At 42.7% G+C, this 16,166-nt stretch overlaps 1 protein-coding gene across 2 annotated transcripts in view; it reads right to left on the bottom strand.

Moving 5' to 3' along the window:
- lrrk1 (leucine-rich repeat kinase 1) overlaps window positions 1-16,166 on the bottom strand; it is a 242,398-nt gene that overhangs the window by 27,534 nt on the left and 198,698 nt on the right. For both annotated transcript variants that reach the window (XM_060853361.1, XM_060853362.1), the window contains 2 exons: window positions 13,518-13,634; window positions 1,610-2,421 (listed from right to left, as the gene is read on the bottom strand). In XM_060853361.1, coding sequence (XP_060709344.1) covers window positions 1,610-2,421; window positions 13,518-13,634 — 929 coding nt within the window. The remainder of the gene's footprint in view (window positions 1-1,609; window positions 2,422-13,517; window positions 13,635-16,166) is intronic.

Raw genomic sequence — 16,166 nt, 5'->3', positions numbered from 1 at the left:
ACGCTATTGCATGAAATATGGAGACATGGAACTGAGGGAGATTTAGCGGTTTTGATCAGAAATTGGCTAGCTGAAAGAAAACAGGGTGGTGGTTGATGGGAAATGTTCATCCTGTAGTTCAGTCACTAGTGGTGTGCTGCAAGGATCTGTTTTGGGTCCACTGCTGTTTGTCATTTTTATAAATGGACTGGATAAGGCCATAGAAGGATGGGTTAGTAAATTTGCAGATGACACTAAGGTCAGTGGAGTTGTAGATAGTGCAGAAGGACGTTGCAGGTTACAGAGTGATATAGATAAGCTGCAGAGCTGGGCTGAGAGGTGCCAAATGGAATTTAATGTGTAAAAGTGTGAGGTGATTCACTTTGGAAGGAGCAACAGGAATAAAGAGTACTGGGCTAATGGAAAGATTCCTGGTAGTGTAGATGAGTAGAGAGATCTCAGAGTCCATGTACATAAATCCTTGAAAGTTGCTACTCAGGTTGATACGGTTGTTAAGAAGGCATACGGTGAGTTAGTTTCTATTGGTGGTGGGATTGAGTTTTGGAGCCACGAGGTCATGCTACAGCTGCACAAACTATGGTGTCACCAAATCTGGAGTACTGTATATAGTTCTGGTCACCCCATTATCAGGAGGAAGTGGAAGCTTTGGAAAGGTTCAGCGAAGATTTACTAAGATGTTGCCTGGTATGGAGGGAAGGTCTTCTGAAGAAAAGCTGAGGGACTTGAGGCTGTTTTCCTCCAATCACCTAAAAATTATGCCCCCTCTGGAAAAAAGCCCTGGGAAAAACATCTCTGGCCATCCACTCTATCTATGCCTCTTATCATCTTGTACACCTCTATCAAGTCACCTCTCATTTGTCTTCACTCTAATGAGAAAAGCCTTGGCTCCTTCAATCTTTCTTCATATGACTTGTCCTCCAGTCCAATCAGCATCCTGGTAAATCTCCTCTGCACCCTCTCTAAAGCCACCACATTCTTCCTATAACGAGGTGATCAGAACTGAACACAATATTCCATGTGTGATCTAACCAGCGCTGTGTAGAGCTGCAGCATAGCCTCATACCACTTAAACCCAATCCCCTGCTAATGAAAGCCTTCTTAACAACCCTATCAAATTGGGTGGCAACTTTGAAGGATCTATGGACATGGACACCTAGATCCCCCTGTTCCTCCACACTGGCAAGAATCAATTCACACTTTTCCAGGTTGAAATCTATCTGCCACTTATCAGTCCAGTTCTGCTTCCTGTCAGTGTCCTGTTGCAATCTACATCTGCCCCCCCACACTAGGAGTTTGCATAAGGGGAATTACATATCAACAAAACCAATATTTCCATTTATATCAATTTGACAAATTAGATGAATTATCACATATCAAAGTAGCTATCAATTACTGTTGATTGCATTAATACTCAATTCATTCACTGTATAATCTATAAACAAAACTAGCCTAAATTATTAATATCATTAAGCATCTAGAAACTAACAAGATTACTAGATTATAAATGAAGAAAACTGCATTTTTAATTCTGCTTTGTGATATCCAACCTCCTGCACTGAGATTGTGAACACATGTTTTTCTAATTGAGTGGATCTTATAAGTGACGTACCTCGGTATCCACAGGGTGTCCTTAACTGCTAGGATTTTTACAGCTTGTAGCTGTTCACTATCATCCACTGGCGGGGAGATGCTTCCAGACCTGTCACGCAATGAGCATGACTCAATAAAGTCAGTAGAATGAGGAATACTTGTGGGACTGATTGGGGAACTCAGGGCACTAAATGATGTTCCAGTGTTCCTGTTAGAGAAGCAAGATTCGGATGATAGAGAACAGTAATCAGTCATGGAGTCGGAATGTCTTATAACTTGGGTTCCAACCTCATCATTGAAAATGATGCTGACATCTGTGGAGTTGGAATCAGTCATATCTGTGGTAGTAATGGCTGTGGTTGTTGTAAAACTAGCAGGCTGCTGGATGGGGAACATGTCTCTTAATGGATTACAGTCACTGCACGTGTAATGTGCACAGATCTGATATGACCGATACATAATTAAGGTACTTGTCCTGTCATCCAGACACCAAACAGCCTCTTCCCCATTACATCCCACATTGCAAGTCATTGATATGACTTGAGAGGGAGCTTGGTAAGGTTCTAATCTCCGAGTTATTTCTGTAGCAAGTGTGTCTATGACCAGGATCCCAGGACCGTTGCTGTACCACACTTCTGATCCACTGTTCACCATTATCATATCAGTAACTCGATATGCATTCTGTCGAAGGTCGTTATCGGAGATTTTAAACTGAAACTTGTTTGCTGAGCGTGAGCACAGGTAGGAGCACCAACCCTCAGGAATCTCATTAACCAGAGAGTAAACGGCGACCATTCCATCGGCCATGCCAGCAAGCATTACTGGAGATTTCTGTGAAAAAGAGATCAAAACACACATTCAGGGTTTGAAGAATTTTTGTCATATTAACTTTATTCTAACATATTTCAATTCTAGATGTGGGGACCCCATTTGGCAGGTCAGATGTGTGATAAGCTCATCTGTTAGTGACATTCCCTATGACTTAAACTAGGAATAAAGCTGCTGGTTTCCACATCCAATTCCCTGGCACTCCTGTCATGAGACTTGTCATCCATTGCCTGCAATGTTCTGAATACCAGATTGTATTTGGATAAACCCATGACATAATCACTCAATTCAACCTTTCATTGGAACAGTTTTGAAGAAGAGTTATTGAATTCAAAATGTTAACTCTGCTTTCACCTCACAGAACTTGTCAGACCTGCTGAGTTGCATTAGTAAGTTCTATTTTAGTCACTGGAACATAGATCATTGGGGTCTGTTGAATAATGCTTTAAACATGATGCTATCAACATGCCATTTAATGTTTAAAATTAAGTAATACATTGTTCCATGTTCTGCGAAAGGGAATATTTCACTGAATATTGTGTTTGCCACTCCATCATACTCTTGCACGGCCACAATCACAAATTGGTAATCCCACTGTCCAACACCACACAATCTTTTGACTTCTGTCTTAAAGTGAATGTACAGGAAATCATGATGATGCTGCCCAAATTCCTGAGCATGGAAACCTGTGTTAAAGTTGTTGGCAAGGGTGAGGGAATAGAGAGAAGACATTTCCACACCATAGTTACTTTGGGAGTTGAATCACAGAAAGATTAGGAGAGTAACACATTTCAAAGTTCATGTTTGGCCTAATTACTGACATGAGCTCTGAAATTCGGTTGGTGTTCAAGCTACCAGAAAAACATGCAAAGCATCTACAACAATAATGTTTCTGTCCATTAATGTTGTCTCTATGTGGAGGGTCTGACAACCTCCTGAAGCTGCAGGTAATTCCATAGAAGGTGCACGTACTTTCTTTAATGAATGCCCACTTGGGAAATTGATGACCTGGGGCATCAGTAAAGATTAACTGTTGTTCTGAAGGTTGACACTATTGATATAAATGGAAGTATTTCTGAAAGGCTGTTAGGTACAGGATAGGATTGTAAAGTCTGCTGGGCCTGAAAAGCCACATTGGAGACAGTGCTGGGGGCATTAAAGGAATGTAAACTCTTCACCTTTTTCGACAGTTGTATGGAAAATGTGAGCTTTGATTAGAATTCTCACATTCTCGTGCTGCTAACTAGTGACTAACATGAATGACAGTTCACATAATAAGGGGATTCTATAATTAGGGGAATAGATAGCATCCTGTGTAAGCAGGATCAAGAGTTCCGCATGATAATTTGCTTGCCTGGAGCCAGGATGAGGGACATCTAGGTGGATTGTTCTTCAGAGAGTCGGTGTGGACTTGTTGGGCCGAAGGGCCTGTTTCCACATTGTAGGGAATCTAATCTAATCTAATGTAATCTCTGACAGATTTGGAAGGATTTTGGAGAGGGAGGGGGAGGGGGAGTGTTATGGTCCACCTTGGGACAAAATACATAGGCAAGATGGGGAAAGAGGACCGGTTTGGGAATTATCAGGAACGAGGAACGAAATTAAAGAGCAGGTCCTCAAGGGTGATAAACTCTGAATTACTACCCGAGCCATGTGCAATTTGGCACAGGGGCGTGAGAATAAGGGAACTAAACACATGGCTAAAGGAGTGGTGTGGAAAAAAAGGATTCCATTTCATGCGGCACTAGAGTCAGCATTGGAACAGGAAGGATCTGTATTGTTCGGATGGTCCACACCTGAACTTAATTGGAACCAATGTTCTAGTGAGAAGGGTAAATAGGGTGCTCAACAGGACTTTAAAGTAGAAAATTTTAAAGGGGTAGGGTTGCAAGGGAAGGGTAAAATTCCAAGAGGTAAAATGGCCAATAGGAAACAAAGCAGGAGGTTACATCTGTGGGGGTGGATTCAACTGCATGAAAAAGTATGAAAAATGAAAAGAAAGAAGAACTCAGGAGAGATTATTAAAGTCTCCAGGTCACAAAATAGGACAGTGTGTTTGAAAAGGGTTAGGAATCTAACTTTGAGCACATTGGATCAAGGGATGACAATGAGAAAAGGGATGGCAAATACAGTACTGAAGTTGTTACTTTGTATACTGCATGCATTCAGATAGAAGGTGAATGAGCTTATGGCACAGGTTGAAGTCGACAGCTATGTTATGTAGGGATCATGCAGATGTGGCTGCAAGGGGATTTGGACTGGGAACTAATTATCTAAGGATACACATCGCATCGAAAGGACAGCTGCCTTATTAGTCAGAAATTAAATAAAACCGATAGCAAATGACATAGGGCCAGATGATGTACAGTTTGTGGGTTTAATTAAGGAATTGCAATGGGAGTTATGTACAGGCATCCAAACAGTAGTCACGATATGGGGCACAAGATAGACCAGGAGACAGAAAAGGCATGCAAGGTTACAGTGTTCATAGGGATTTCAAGATGCAGGTGAACTGAGAAAACCAGGCTGGCAATGGAATGTCTACAAGATGGCTTTTTGGAGCAGCTTGGGGTGGAGCCCACTGGGGAACAGGCAATCCTGGATTTGGTAATGTGCATTGAGGCAAACTTGATATGGGAGTTGAAGGTGAAGGAACCCTTAGGAGGCACTGACCATAATACAGAACATAGAATAGTGCAGCACAGTGGAGGCCCTTCAGCCCTCGTTGTTGTGCCGACCTTTTATCCTACTCTAAGATCAAACTAACCCACAGACTTTTCATTTTACTATCATCCATGTGCCCATCCAAGAGATGCTTAAATGTCCCTAATGTATCTGACTCTACTCCCACCACTAGCAGTACATTCCACACACCCATCACTCTCTGTGTAAAGAGCCTACCTCTGACATTTCCCCTAAACTTTCCTCCAATCACCTAAAAATTTTGTCCCCTCATGAAAGCCATTTCTGCCTCTGGCCATCCACTCTATCTATGCCTCTTATCATCTTGCACACTTCTATCAAGTCACCTCTTATTTTTCTTCACTCTAATGAGAAAAGCCCAAGCTTCCTCAATCTTTCTTCATACGACTTGTCCTTCAGTCCAGGCAGCATCCTGGTAAATCTCCTCTGCGCCCTTTCTAAAGCTTCCACATTCTTCCTATAATGAGGCAACCAGAACTGAACACAATATTCCATGTGTGGTCTAACCAGGGTTCTATAGAGCGGCAACGTAACCTCACGGCTCTTAAACTCAATCTCCGTGCCAATGAAAGCCAAGACACCATATGCCTTCTTAATAACCCTATCAACTTGGGTGGCAACTTTGAGGGATCTATGAACGTGGACCCCAAGATCCCCCTGTTCCTCCACATTGCCAAGAATCCTGCCTTTAACTCTGTAATCTGCATTCAAATTTGACCTTCCAAAATGAATCACTTTGCACTTTTCCAGGTTAAACTTCTCAGCCCAGTTCTACATCCTGTCAGTGTCCCGTTGCAACTTACAACAGCCCTCCACACTATCCACAACTCCAGCAACCTTCATGTCATCAGCAAATGTACTAGCAACAAATACAACAATGGCATTTATTTTGAGAGGACTAGTATATAAAAGCAAGGATGTATTCTGAGACTTTAAGGCTCCAGTCAGACCACATTTAGAATCTTAAGAGCAATTCTGGGTCCCGTATCTCACAAAGGGTGTACTGGCTCTGGAGCAACCCCAGAGGAGGTTCACAAGAATGATTCCAGGAATGAAAGGTTTAACAAATGAAGAGTGTTTGAGGACTCTGGTTCTACACTTGATGGAGTGTAGAGGGATGAGAGGGGATCTAATTAACACTTACAGAACAGTGCAAGGTCCGGATAGAGTGGATTGTGGGAAGATGTTTCTATTAGCAGGAGAGACTAGACCCAAGGGCACAGTCTTGGAGTAAAGGGAAGACCTTTTAGAATGGAGATGAGGAGAAACTTCTTCAGCCAGAGAGTGGTGAATCTATGGAATTCATTGCCATGGAAAGCTGTGGAGGCCACATCATTGAGTATATTTCCGATAGAGATAGATAAGTTCTTGATTGTTAAGGGGTTGTAAGGTTACCTGGAGAAGGCAGGAGAATGGGGTTGAGAAACTTAAGAGTCACAATTGAATGGCGAAGCAGATCTAATGGGCCGAATGGCCTGATTTATGCTCCTATGTCTTATGGTCTAAAAAGACTTTAACACTGTAAACTCCTAGGTATAACCGATACCTTAAGTAAATGTTGACACTTTTAACTGGTTTTTCCACTTAGATTTATCTTTTTAATGGAAATGTTACAGTTGATGAAAGTTTTAATGTACAAAAGATACATCATTTAAATAATAAAGAAAATTAAAAGTAACTTTTGGAATTCCTGGTTCTGGTCTCCACCATCTCAGATTTATTGTGCCTCTCCCTCAAGTTCCCTTTTCCTACTCCATCTCTTAAGTATTTGGACACAGTTTGCAAAATGTAATCCAACCAGTTCAATGTGGACGATTGCAGGTTTTATGTTATGATGTGATCTTCTACATACCATCCAAAGAATCGATGGGGGATAAGTCCCTGCTGATTTTGCCTAACTAGAACTAATTATTCTTCATAGTTTGCTAACAGACTAAGACTCTGTTCACATCACTTCGAGGAAGCCCTGTCTTAGAAAACTGTCAGATAATCCCAGCTGCACAGAGTCCAAGCAACAGCCACTGCACGGTCAAAACCTGGAGGTCAGGGATGCTAGTTTCAAGTAAATCTAAGTATCAGCCTGCTACCTGGCAGGTCCTGGTGCAGGGGGTTCAGCGATGTGATTTTAGGAGTGAGTTTTGAGAAGATTTGTAGGAGTAGGGGGTAGGGTAAAATGGAGGAGTGGGGGCATTACCTTGAGGGGTCTGTGTTTGTTGCACCCAAAATCCCACAAAGGATATTTCATTTCTCCTCTCGTCTGCAATTAATCTTCACAGTGAAGGCTGCTGGATTCTCACCTAACGTGGGGCTACCCAGTCAAAGGTAAAACAGCTGCAGGAGCAGAATGAGGTGTTTAAGGAGACATTAGTTGGCCACTCAAGGGCTTCAACAGGGGCAGACCATGCAGACGGCGCCATGGAATAGAGAAGTTGAGGGGCTGGAAAGACAGCGAGGCCATATGCTATGCTTCAAACAGTCAGGTGACATTTCCTCCTGTGAATTAACCCCCATATCTTTCTCCAAACTTTCATTCAAGGCAGTTTCTTTTTGGTTAGGAGAACTTTGACAATAATCAATATCTGGTTAGCTGATAGTTTGCAGCTTGTTGTGTCCTCAGATTGGCCACTAAAGCCACAAATCAACAGAGGTTAAGCTTGGCTGTAATAAGAACAAAACGAAATGCAAAAAAACTCAGGAGGTCAAGCAGCATGTGCAGAGAAACAGAGTGAATGATTCATAGAATCCCTACTGTGAAAAAAGAGGCCATTCATCCGATCGAGTTTCACTGAACTTCCAAAGAACATCCCACCTAGACCCATGCCACCCATTTTTTGTTATATGAGTGTAAGATAGAACATGAGATAAGAGTGACTAAAGTAAACATTGGTCCTTTTGCGGATGAGAAGGAGCATTTAGTTATGGGATATGATGAAATGGCCAAGGCATTGAATAGGTATTTTGTATCAGTCTTCCCCTTGGAAGACACTAATAACATGCCAGTAATTGACAAAGAAACAGAGGTCAGTGAAGACATGAAAACAATTATTATAAAAGAGGTAGTGCCGGGCAAGTAAATGGAGTTAAGAATAGACAAGTCTCCTGGCCCTGATGGAATACATCCCAGGGTACTAAAAGAGATGGCGGGAGAAATAAGTGCACATGTGGTAATTTTCCAAAATTCACTGGACTCTGTAAATAATCTAATCTAATAATTAGTTGCTCCAGTGTGGAAACAGGCCCTTCAGCCCAACTGACACAAAGGTCGGTGGTGTTGTAGATAGTGTCGAGTGGCTTTGCAGGCTACATCAACAAGATACAGAGCTGAAGTTCTGTAGGGGACCCAATCCCCTACATTTACCCTTTCACCTAATACTACAGGCAATTTAGCCTCGCCAATTCACCTAACCTGCACATTTTTGGATTGTGGGAGGAAACCGGAGCACCCGGAGGAAACCCACGCAGACATGGGGAGAATGTGCAAACTCCACACAGAGAGTCGCCTGAGGCGGGAATTGAACCTGGGGTCTCTGGCACTGTGAGGCAGCAGTGCTAACCACTGTGCCAGCAGTTTCAATAGATTGGAAAACAGCAAATGTGACTCCACTGTTTAAAAAAGGAAGTAGACAAAAGATGGGGAATTATAGACTGGTTAGCTTAACCTCTGTAGTGGGGTAAATGCTTGAGTCTATTATCAAGAAAGAAACAGCAAGACATCTAGATAGAAATTGTTCCATTGGGCAGATGCAACATGGTTCATGATGAGAAGGTGATGCTTAACTACTCTTTTAGAATTCTATGAAGACATTAGGAGCAAGGTGGACAATAGGGACCTAGTGGATGTGGTATACCTAGATTTCCAAAAGGCTTTTGACAAGGTGCAGCATAAGAGGCTTCAGCATAACAGAACATAGAAGAGTACAGCACAGTACAGGCCCTTTGGCCCACGATGTTGTGCCAAGCATTTGTCTTAATCTGAGATCAATCTAACCTACACACCCTCAATTTATTGCCATCCATGTGCTTGTCCAGCAATCACTTTAATGTCCCTAATGTCTCTGATTCTACTACCACCGCTGGCCGACCCACCACTCCCTGTGTAAAGAATCTACATCCTTCCTATAATGAGGAGATCAGAATGGACACAAGTATGGTCTAACCAGGGTTTTATAGAGCTGCAGCAAAACCTCGTGGCTCTTAAACTCAATCCCCCTGTTAATGAAAGCCAAAACACCAAATGCCTTTTAACAACCCTATCAACTTGAATGACAACTTTTAGGGATCTATGTACATGGACCACACGATACTGCTGTTCCTCCACGCTTCTTCCAAAATAAACCAATTTCCATTTATCCAAGTTGAACTCCATTTGGCACTTCGCTACCCAGCTCTGTATCTTGTTAATGTCTTGATGTAGCCTGCAAAGCCACTCGACACTATCTACAACACCACCGACCTTTGTGTCATCGGCAAACTTACTAACCCACCCTTTCACTTCTTCATCTAATTCATTTATAAAAACTACAAAGAGCAGAGGTCCAAGAACAGACCCCTGTGGGTCACCACTGGTCACCGACCTCCAGGTGGAATACTTTCCATCCACTACCATTCGCTGTCTTCTTTCAGCCAACCAATTCTGTATCCAGACAGCTAAATTTCCCTGTATCCCACACCTCCTAACTTTCTGAATGGGGAAGATAAAGATGCACGGTGTTACGTATAAAGTATTAGCATGGATAGACGATTGGTTGACTAACGTGAAGCAAAGAGTGGGGATAAATAAATGCTATTCTGGGTGGTAACCAATGTCTGGTGGTGTGCCTTAGGGATCAGCGTCAGGCCCATAATTATTCACAATTAACATAGGTGACTTGGAGTTGGAGTCCACATGTAGTGTGTCCAGGTTTGCGGGTGACACTAAGGTAAGTGGCAGAGCAAAGCGTGCAGAGGACTGGGAAACTTTGCAGAGGAATGTAGATACTTTAAGTGACTGGGCAAAAGTCTGGCAGATGGAATACAGTGTTAATAAATGTCAAGTCATCCACTTTGGTAGGAGTAACAGTAAAAAGGATTATTACTTGAATGGTAAAAAGTTGCAGCATGCTGCTATGCAGAGGGACCTGGGTGTCCTTGTGCATGAATCACAGAGGGTTGGTCTGCAGGCACAACATGTAATTAGGAAGGCAAATGGAATTTTGACCTTCATTGCTAAAGGATTGAGTTTAAAAGCAGGGAGGTTATGTTGTAGCTGTATAGGATGCTGGTGAGGTCACACCTGGAGTACTGTGTGCAATTTTGGTCTCCTTACTGGCACTTGAGGGGCTGCAGAGGAGGTTCACTAGGTTGATTCTGAGGTTGAGGGGCCTGGCTTATGAGGAGAGACTGAGTAGACTGGGATTATATTCACTGGAATTTAGAAGAATGAGGGAGGATCTTATAGAAACATATAAAAGTATGAAGGGTATAGAGAAGGTTGAAGTAGAGAGAATGTGAAGCTAGGACAAGAGGGACAAGAGGGCACAGCCTCAAAGTTAGGGGCAGCAGATGTAGGACTGAATTGAGAAGAAACTTCTTCACCCAAAGGGCTGTAAATTTATAGAATTCCTTGTCCAGTGAAGTAGTTGTTGAAAGCAGGTTACCCCACTTTTCACACACTTTTTACAGATTATAGGGCAAGGCGCTCCTCTTGGGTGCTTCAGTTTTATTTCTCAACGGGGAGGTCAATCTCCACTTTATAACACATTACAGCTTGTGGAAATAGCAGAGGATGATCCGCTGAATATAGAATATATGTTGGTAGGAAACAATATGCAAACAAAGGTAACCTTATCATGGTTCTTGGGAGGGAGGGAAAGGGGTGAGATGCATGAAATGAATCAGACACTTTTGGAGGGCCATGCCAATCTGCCAACTGGGGGAATCCATGTTGACAAATGAAAGAAGCCATGCCAGAATACTCATGTGGAAGGTAGCATCATCAGAACATATGCAACAGAGACTGAGAAACAGGGAAAATGGAATGGACTCTTTATAGGAACAAGGATGTGAGGAAGTACAGTCAGCCTGGCACCAGATATTTAGACAGAGAAAGCAAAGAATGGAAAAGGCAGTGATGGGCCAGGTGAAGGTGAGGGATGGGTGTAAATTAGAAACACAGAGAAATTTTCCAGTTCAGGGTAAGAGAAGAGGTAGTCATCGGTACACTGGAAGAAGAGATAAGGAAGGGTGACCCAGTAGGACTGAAATATTGGACAGCTACAGTGAAGAGGAAGCAGTTAGGGCCTGGAAACTGGAAACTGTTGAAGTGACATGGAGTATCAGAAGAGTTGGAGATGTGTGTCATGAAACACTGGATAAGGAAGGATAAATGGTGTTGAATTAAGAAGAAAGAGGTTTAGTGGGGCAGGAAGACTGAAACAATGGGGTAATTGGAAGAGTCTTGCCTGTGAATCCTAGGAAAGTAGAAGAAGCGGATGTTGACATTGAAGAACTCCGAGCAACTTCATCCTGATACATTTTGGATTGTGCTGAGAAGACCCTGTATGATCAAGTCATTACTTCTGCAGCAATCCAGTTAATTTATCATAGAAAGCACAAGACTACTTTTCAGAAAGGGATTCTTGAAAAATATTAAGGTAGATAAGTCCCCAAGGCCTGATGGCATCTACTTCAAGATACTGCATGAGGCAAGGGAGGAGAGTGCTGAGGCCTTTACTGAGATCTTTGTATCCTTTTTAGCCACAAGCAAGGTCCCAGAAGACCTGAGAATAGCCAATATTCTTCGTTTGTTTAAGGCCACCAGCAGGGATAATCCAAGAAATTATAGGCAGATGAGCCTTACATTAGTGGTAGGGAAATCACTGGAGAAAATTCTTAGGGATAGGATTTATTCGCATTTGGAGGAGAATGGAATTATTAGGGACAGTCAGCATGGCTTTATGCAAGGTAGGTCTTGTGTCACAAACTTGATTGAGTTTTTTGAGGAAGTGACGAAAATGATTGAGGGTAGAGCAGTGAATGTTTTCTACATGTGGATGAACTTTACTAAAGCATTTGACAAGGTCCCTCATGGTAAGGCTGTCCAGAAGATTAAGTCACATGGAATCCATGGTGAGTTGGTAAATTGCAAATCAAATTGGGATTCAAGTCCATTGCACACAAACCCTAGCCAAGTGAAGCCTTGAGGAAGAACACTTCAACTTCCACCTTGGGACCTTCCAACCACATGGGATCAATGTTGATTTCACCAGTTTCCTCATCCCCACCCACTAACCTTATTCCAGATCCAACCCTCCAATTCGACACCAACAATGGTTTCTTGAATGTTCTACCTGTCCAAATGCCTTCCCACCTATACACTCCAACCTATTACCATCACCCCCACCACCATCTACCTATCACATTCCCACCTACCTTCCCCCCAGTCCCATCCATCCCATTTATCTCTTAGCCCCCTTGGGCCCCTCCCTCATTCCTGATGAAGAGCTTATGCTCGAACCGTCGACTCTTCTGCTCCTCAGATGGTGTCTGACCTGCTTTGTTTTTCCAGTGCCACACTTTTTGACTCTGATCTTCAGCATCTGCGGTCCTTACTTTCTCCTGTCAAAATTGGCAAGTCAGGTTGCAGCTGCACAAGACTTTAGTCAGGCCACATTTAGACTACTGAATGCAGTTATGATCCGCACATTATAGGAAGGATATGGTGGTTTTAGAGAGGTGCAAAAAACATTTTACCGGGATGTTGTTTGGATTGGAGTGTATTATCTTTAAGGGGAGGTTGGACAAACTTGGATTGTTTTCACTTGAACATTGCAGCCTGATAGAAGTATATAAAAGTATGAGAGGCATGGATAGGGTAGATAGTCAGAGTCTTTTTCCCAGGGTGGAAATGTCAAATTCTATGGGACATAGATTTAAGTTTAGAAGGAAGAAGTTTGAAGATGATGTACGAGGGTGGTAAATGCCTGGAGCGCACTTTCTCGAGAGATGGTGGAAGTAGGTACAACAGCAACGTTTACAAGACATTAAGACAGACTCATGAACAAGTAGGAAACAGAGGGATACTGACCACATGCAGAGAGATGGGATTAGCTTAGAATGGCATCATGGTCAGCACAGACATGCTGGGCCAAAGCTTCCCTTTGGATAATAGACTTTATAGGGATTTTATTGAAATTCTCAAGGTTCATAAAGATTTTTAAAACAATAGAGTCAACAATTAAGAAGTGAAGATAAAGAAACATTGAACTATTATTTACAGATCAAAAGATTTCAGGACAGCTCATTGAAAAAACCATTAAACAGACAATGTGTTTCTAGAAAACGAAAAATTAGAGAAATTTGTTGTGACTGAGATTAATCAGGGCAGATATATGGGCCTAATGTTTTCTTGCTGTTACCTGGTTTCCACGTGATACTAGCAGGAAACACGTCACAATAGCAGGAACATCCAGTACTCGGAGCGGCATGTTTAAGGGACACATTCCTTTAAGGCTGTAAACCTGAATTTTCTGATCCTACCAGAAGTAAACAGAAAGTTAAATAGGAGTTAGGCCAAAAGCAGAGCACAGAATCAGACATTACAGAAGACGGCCTTCCGCTATCAAGTCCACACTAACAAAAACTACTCTAAATCAGCACTTCATTCATAGCCCTGCCTAATATATCTATGAGATTTCAGTATATTAAGAAACATCTCACTCACACAAATTAAATACATTCAAATCACCTTACATATAAAAAAATGCACTTATAATCCCACAAAGAAGTTAATGTTTCAATAACCTCTAAGTTGTCAAACTGTGAACTGATAATGCACAATGTGATAACAATAGGTTATGAGAAACAATCAAGTAGTATTAAGCTACAATGATAACATTTAGATTTAAGTCAACAGTTACTGTAATTGCTAGAATAGATATTTTTCAACACTGGCTCAGGCAGTTTGGGCTGAGGTCAGAAATAACATTACAGCTTGACAGTTCTATGAACCTTATCTGAAGGACAATAGCATTTCAAGACACATTTACAACTGCTAAGAATGTAACTCTCACATTGTGGGTTAAAGTCTCAAGCTACACAGCATTGAATTCCCTTCTGTGTGAGGAATGCCTGCTGCCTTTTTACGACTGCAAACAATGGGATCAATTAGAAATGCTGGGATTTCTGGATCCATTTTGCAAGATTTGTGGAGTCTTCATGACTCATGTGAAATCCAGGCTAAAGCGTCAGTAAAGGGATATAGATAGATGATGCGAGTTGGTAAGATGTAATACAATATAGGAAAATCTGAGATTAGTTACCTTTGTAGGAAGAATAGAAAAACAGAATATTTTCAAAACATGTTCTATTTAGAAAGGTTTGGGTATTCTTATGCACAAACCCCTAAGTCAACATTCACAGACAAGCAATTAGGAAAGTAAATAAAATGTTTGCCTCCATTGCAATGGGGCTGGAGAAAATAGTAAGGAAGTCATAATGCCACTCTACTTGTTTTTGATGCAAGTACTGTGGACAGTTCTGGTCTTCTTATCTCAGAATGAACATATTTTCCTTTAAACCACACAATGAAGATTCATTAGATTGATTCCTGGGATGTGAATTGTGCACTATGAGGAGGGATTGAATGAATGGACCAATATACTCTGGAGTTTAGAAGAATGACAAGTGATCTTATTGAAATATCTAAGATTTTAAGGGTGGTTTACCAGTTAGATACTGAGAGATGTTTCTCCTGCTAAGTCTCTTGAACTGGAGGGACACAGATTCTGCATTTAAGGGGCTAATAGCTTTAGGCTTGAGGCAGGGAGAATTTCTTCACTCAAAGGGTAGTGAATCTTTACAATACGTTCACTCCAGAGGACTGTGGACTGAAAACGTTCAAGGCAGAGATTGTTGAAGTTGAACTCAAAGGGAATCTGGCAGGGAGGTGGGTCATCAGCCGTGACTTATTGAATGGTGAAATGGCATGAGCTGGTCGGGAAGATAAGTGATTGATATTTGAGTGCTTACCTCGACGCCAACGGTCTTTCCACAGCGGAGAGCGGCGGGAGCTGGGCGGAAGTGGGGTCGGAGCGTGGAGCTGGTCGGGAAGATAAGTGATTGATATTTGAGTGGAGAAGGAACCCGAGACACTACACGTGTAGTGGCTCCCACCCTCCCTCCTCCTCTAACCTGAAAAAAAGGGTAAGCTATTTAGTGTTCTTGTTTTGGAGACTAACTGTAGAGTTATGGCAGCGCAGGCAGTGGAATGTTCCTCCTGCAGGATGTTTGAGGTAGGAGTGACCACCGATGCTCCTGCCGACCTCATCTGCAGGAAATGCAGCCAGCTCCAGCTCCTCACAGTCCGCGTTAGGGAACTGGAGCTGGAGTTGGATAAACTGAGAATTATTCGAGAGGCTGAGAGGGTGATAGAAACAAGCTGCAGGGACGTAGTTACGCTAGAGAACAGAGGTAGCTGGGTAACAGTTAGAGGTGAGAAGGGGAGGAAGCAGGCAGCGCAGGGATCCCTTGTGGTCATTCCCCTCAACAATAAGTATACCACTTTGGATACTGTTGGGGAGGACGGCCTAGCAGGGGTAAGCTGAAGTGACCGGGTCTCTGGCACGATGTCCAGCTCTGAGGCTCAGAAGGGAAAGGGGGAGAGGAGGAGAGTGCTAGTTATAGGAGACTCTATAGTTAGAGGGACAGACAGGCGGTTCTGTGGACATGGGCGAGACTCTCGGATGGTTTGTTGCCCCCCGCCCCCTGGGTGCCAGGGTCCGAGATGTCTCAGACCGTGTCTTCAGAATCCTTAAAGGGGAGGGTGTGCAGCCAGAAGTCGTGGTACACATTGGCACTAACGACATAGGTAGGAAGAGGGGTGGGGAGGTCATTCAGGAGCTCAGGGAGTTAGGCTGGAAGCTAAAAGCTAGGACGGACAGAGTCGTCATCTCTGGGTTGTTGCCGGTGCCACGTGACAGTGAGGCAAGGAATAGGAAGAGAGTGCAGTTGAACACATGGCTGCAGGATGGTGTAGGAGGAAGGACTTCAGGTATTTGGACAATTGG

Source organism: Hemiscyllium ocellatum, chromosome 39 (assembly GCF_020745735.1).
Source record: "Hemiscyllium ocellatum isolate sHemOce1 chromosome 39, sHemOce1.pat.X.cur, whole genome shotgun sequence".
Lineage (NCBI taxonomy): Eukaryota > Metazoa > Chordata > Chondrichthyes > Orectolobiformes > Hemiscylliidae > Hemiscyllium > Hemiscyllium ocellatum.
Note: the sequence above shows the minus strand (reverse complement) of the source record. Positions and strands in the feature narration are given on the sequence as shown.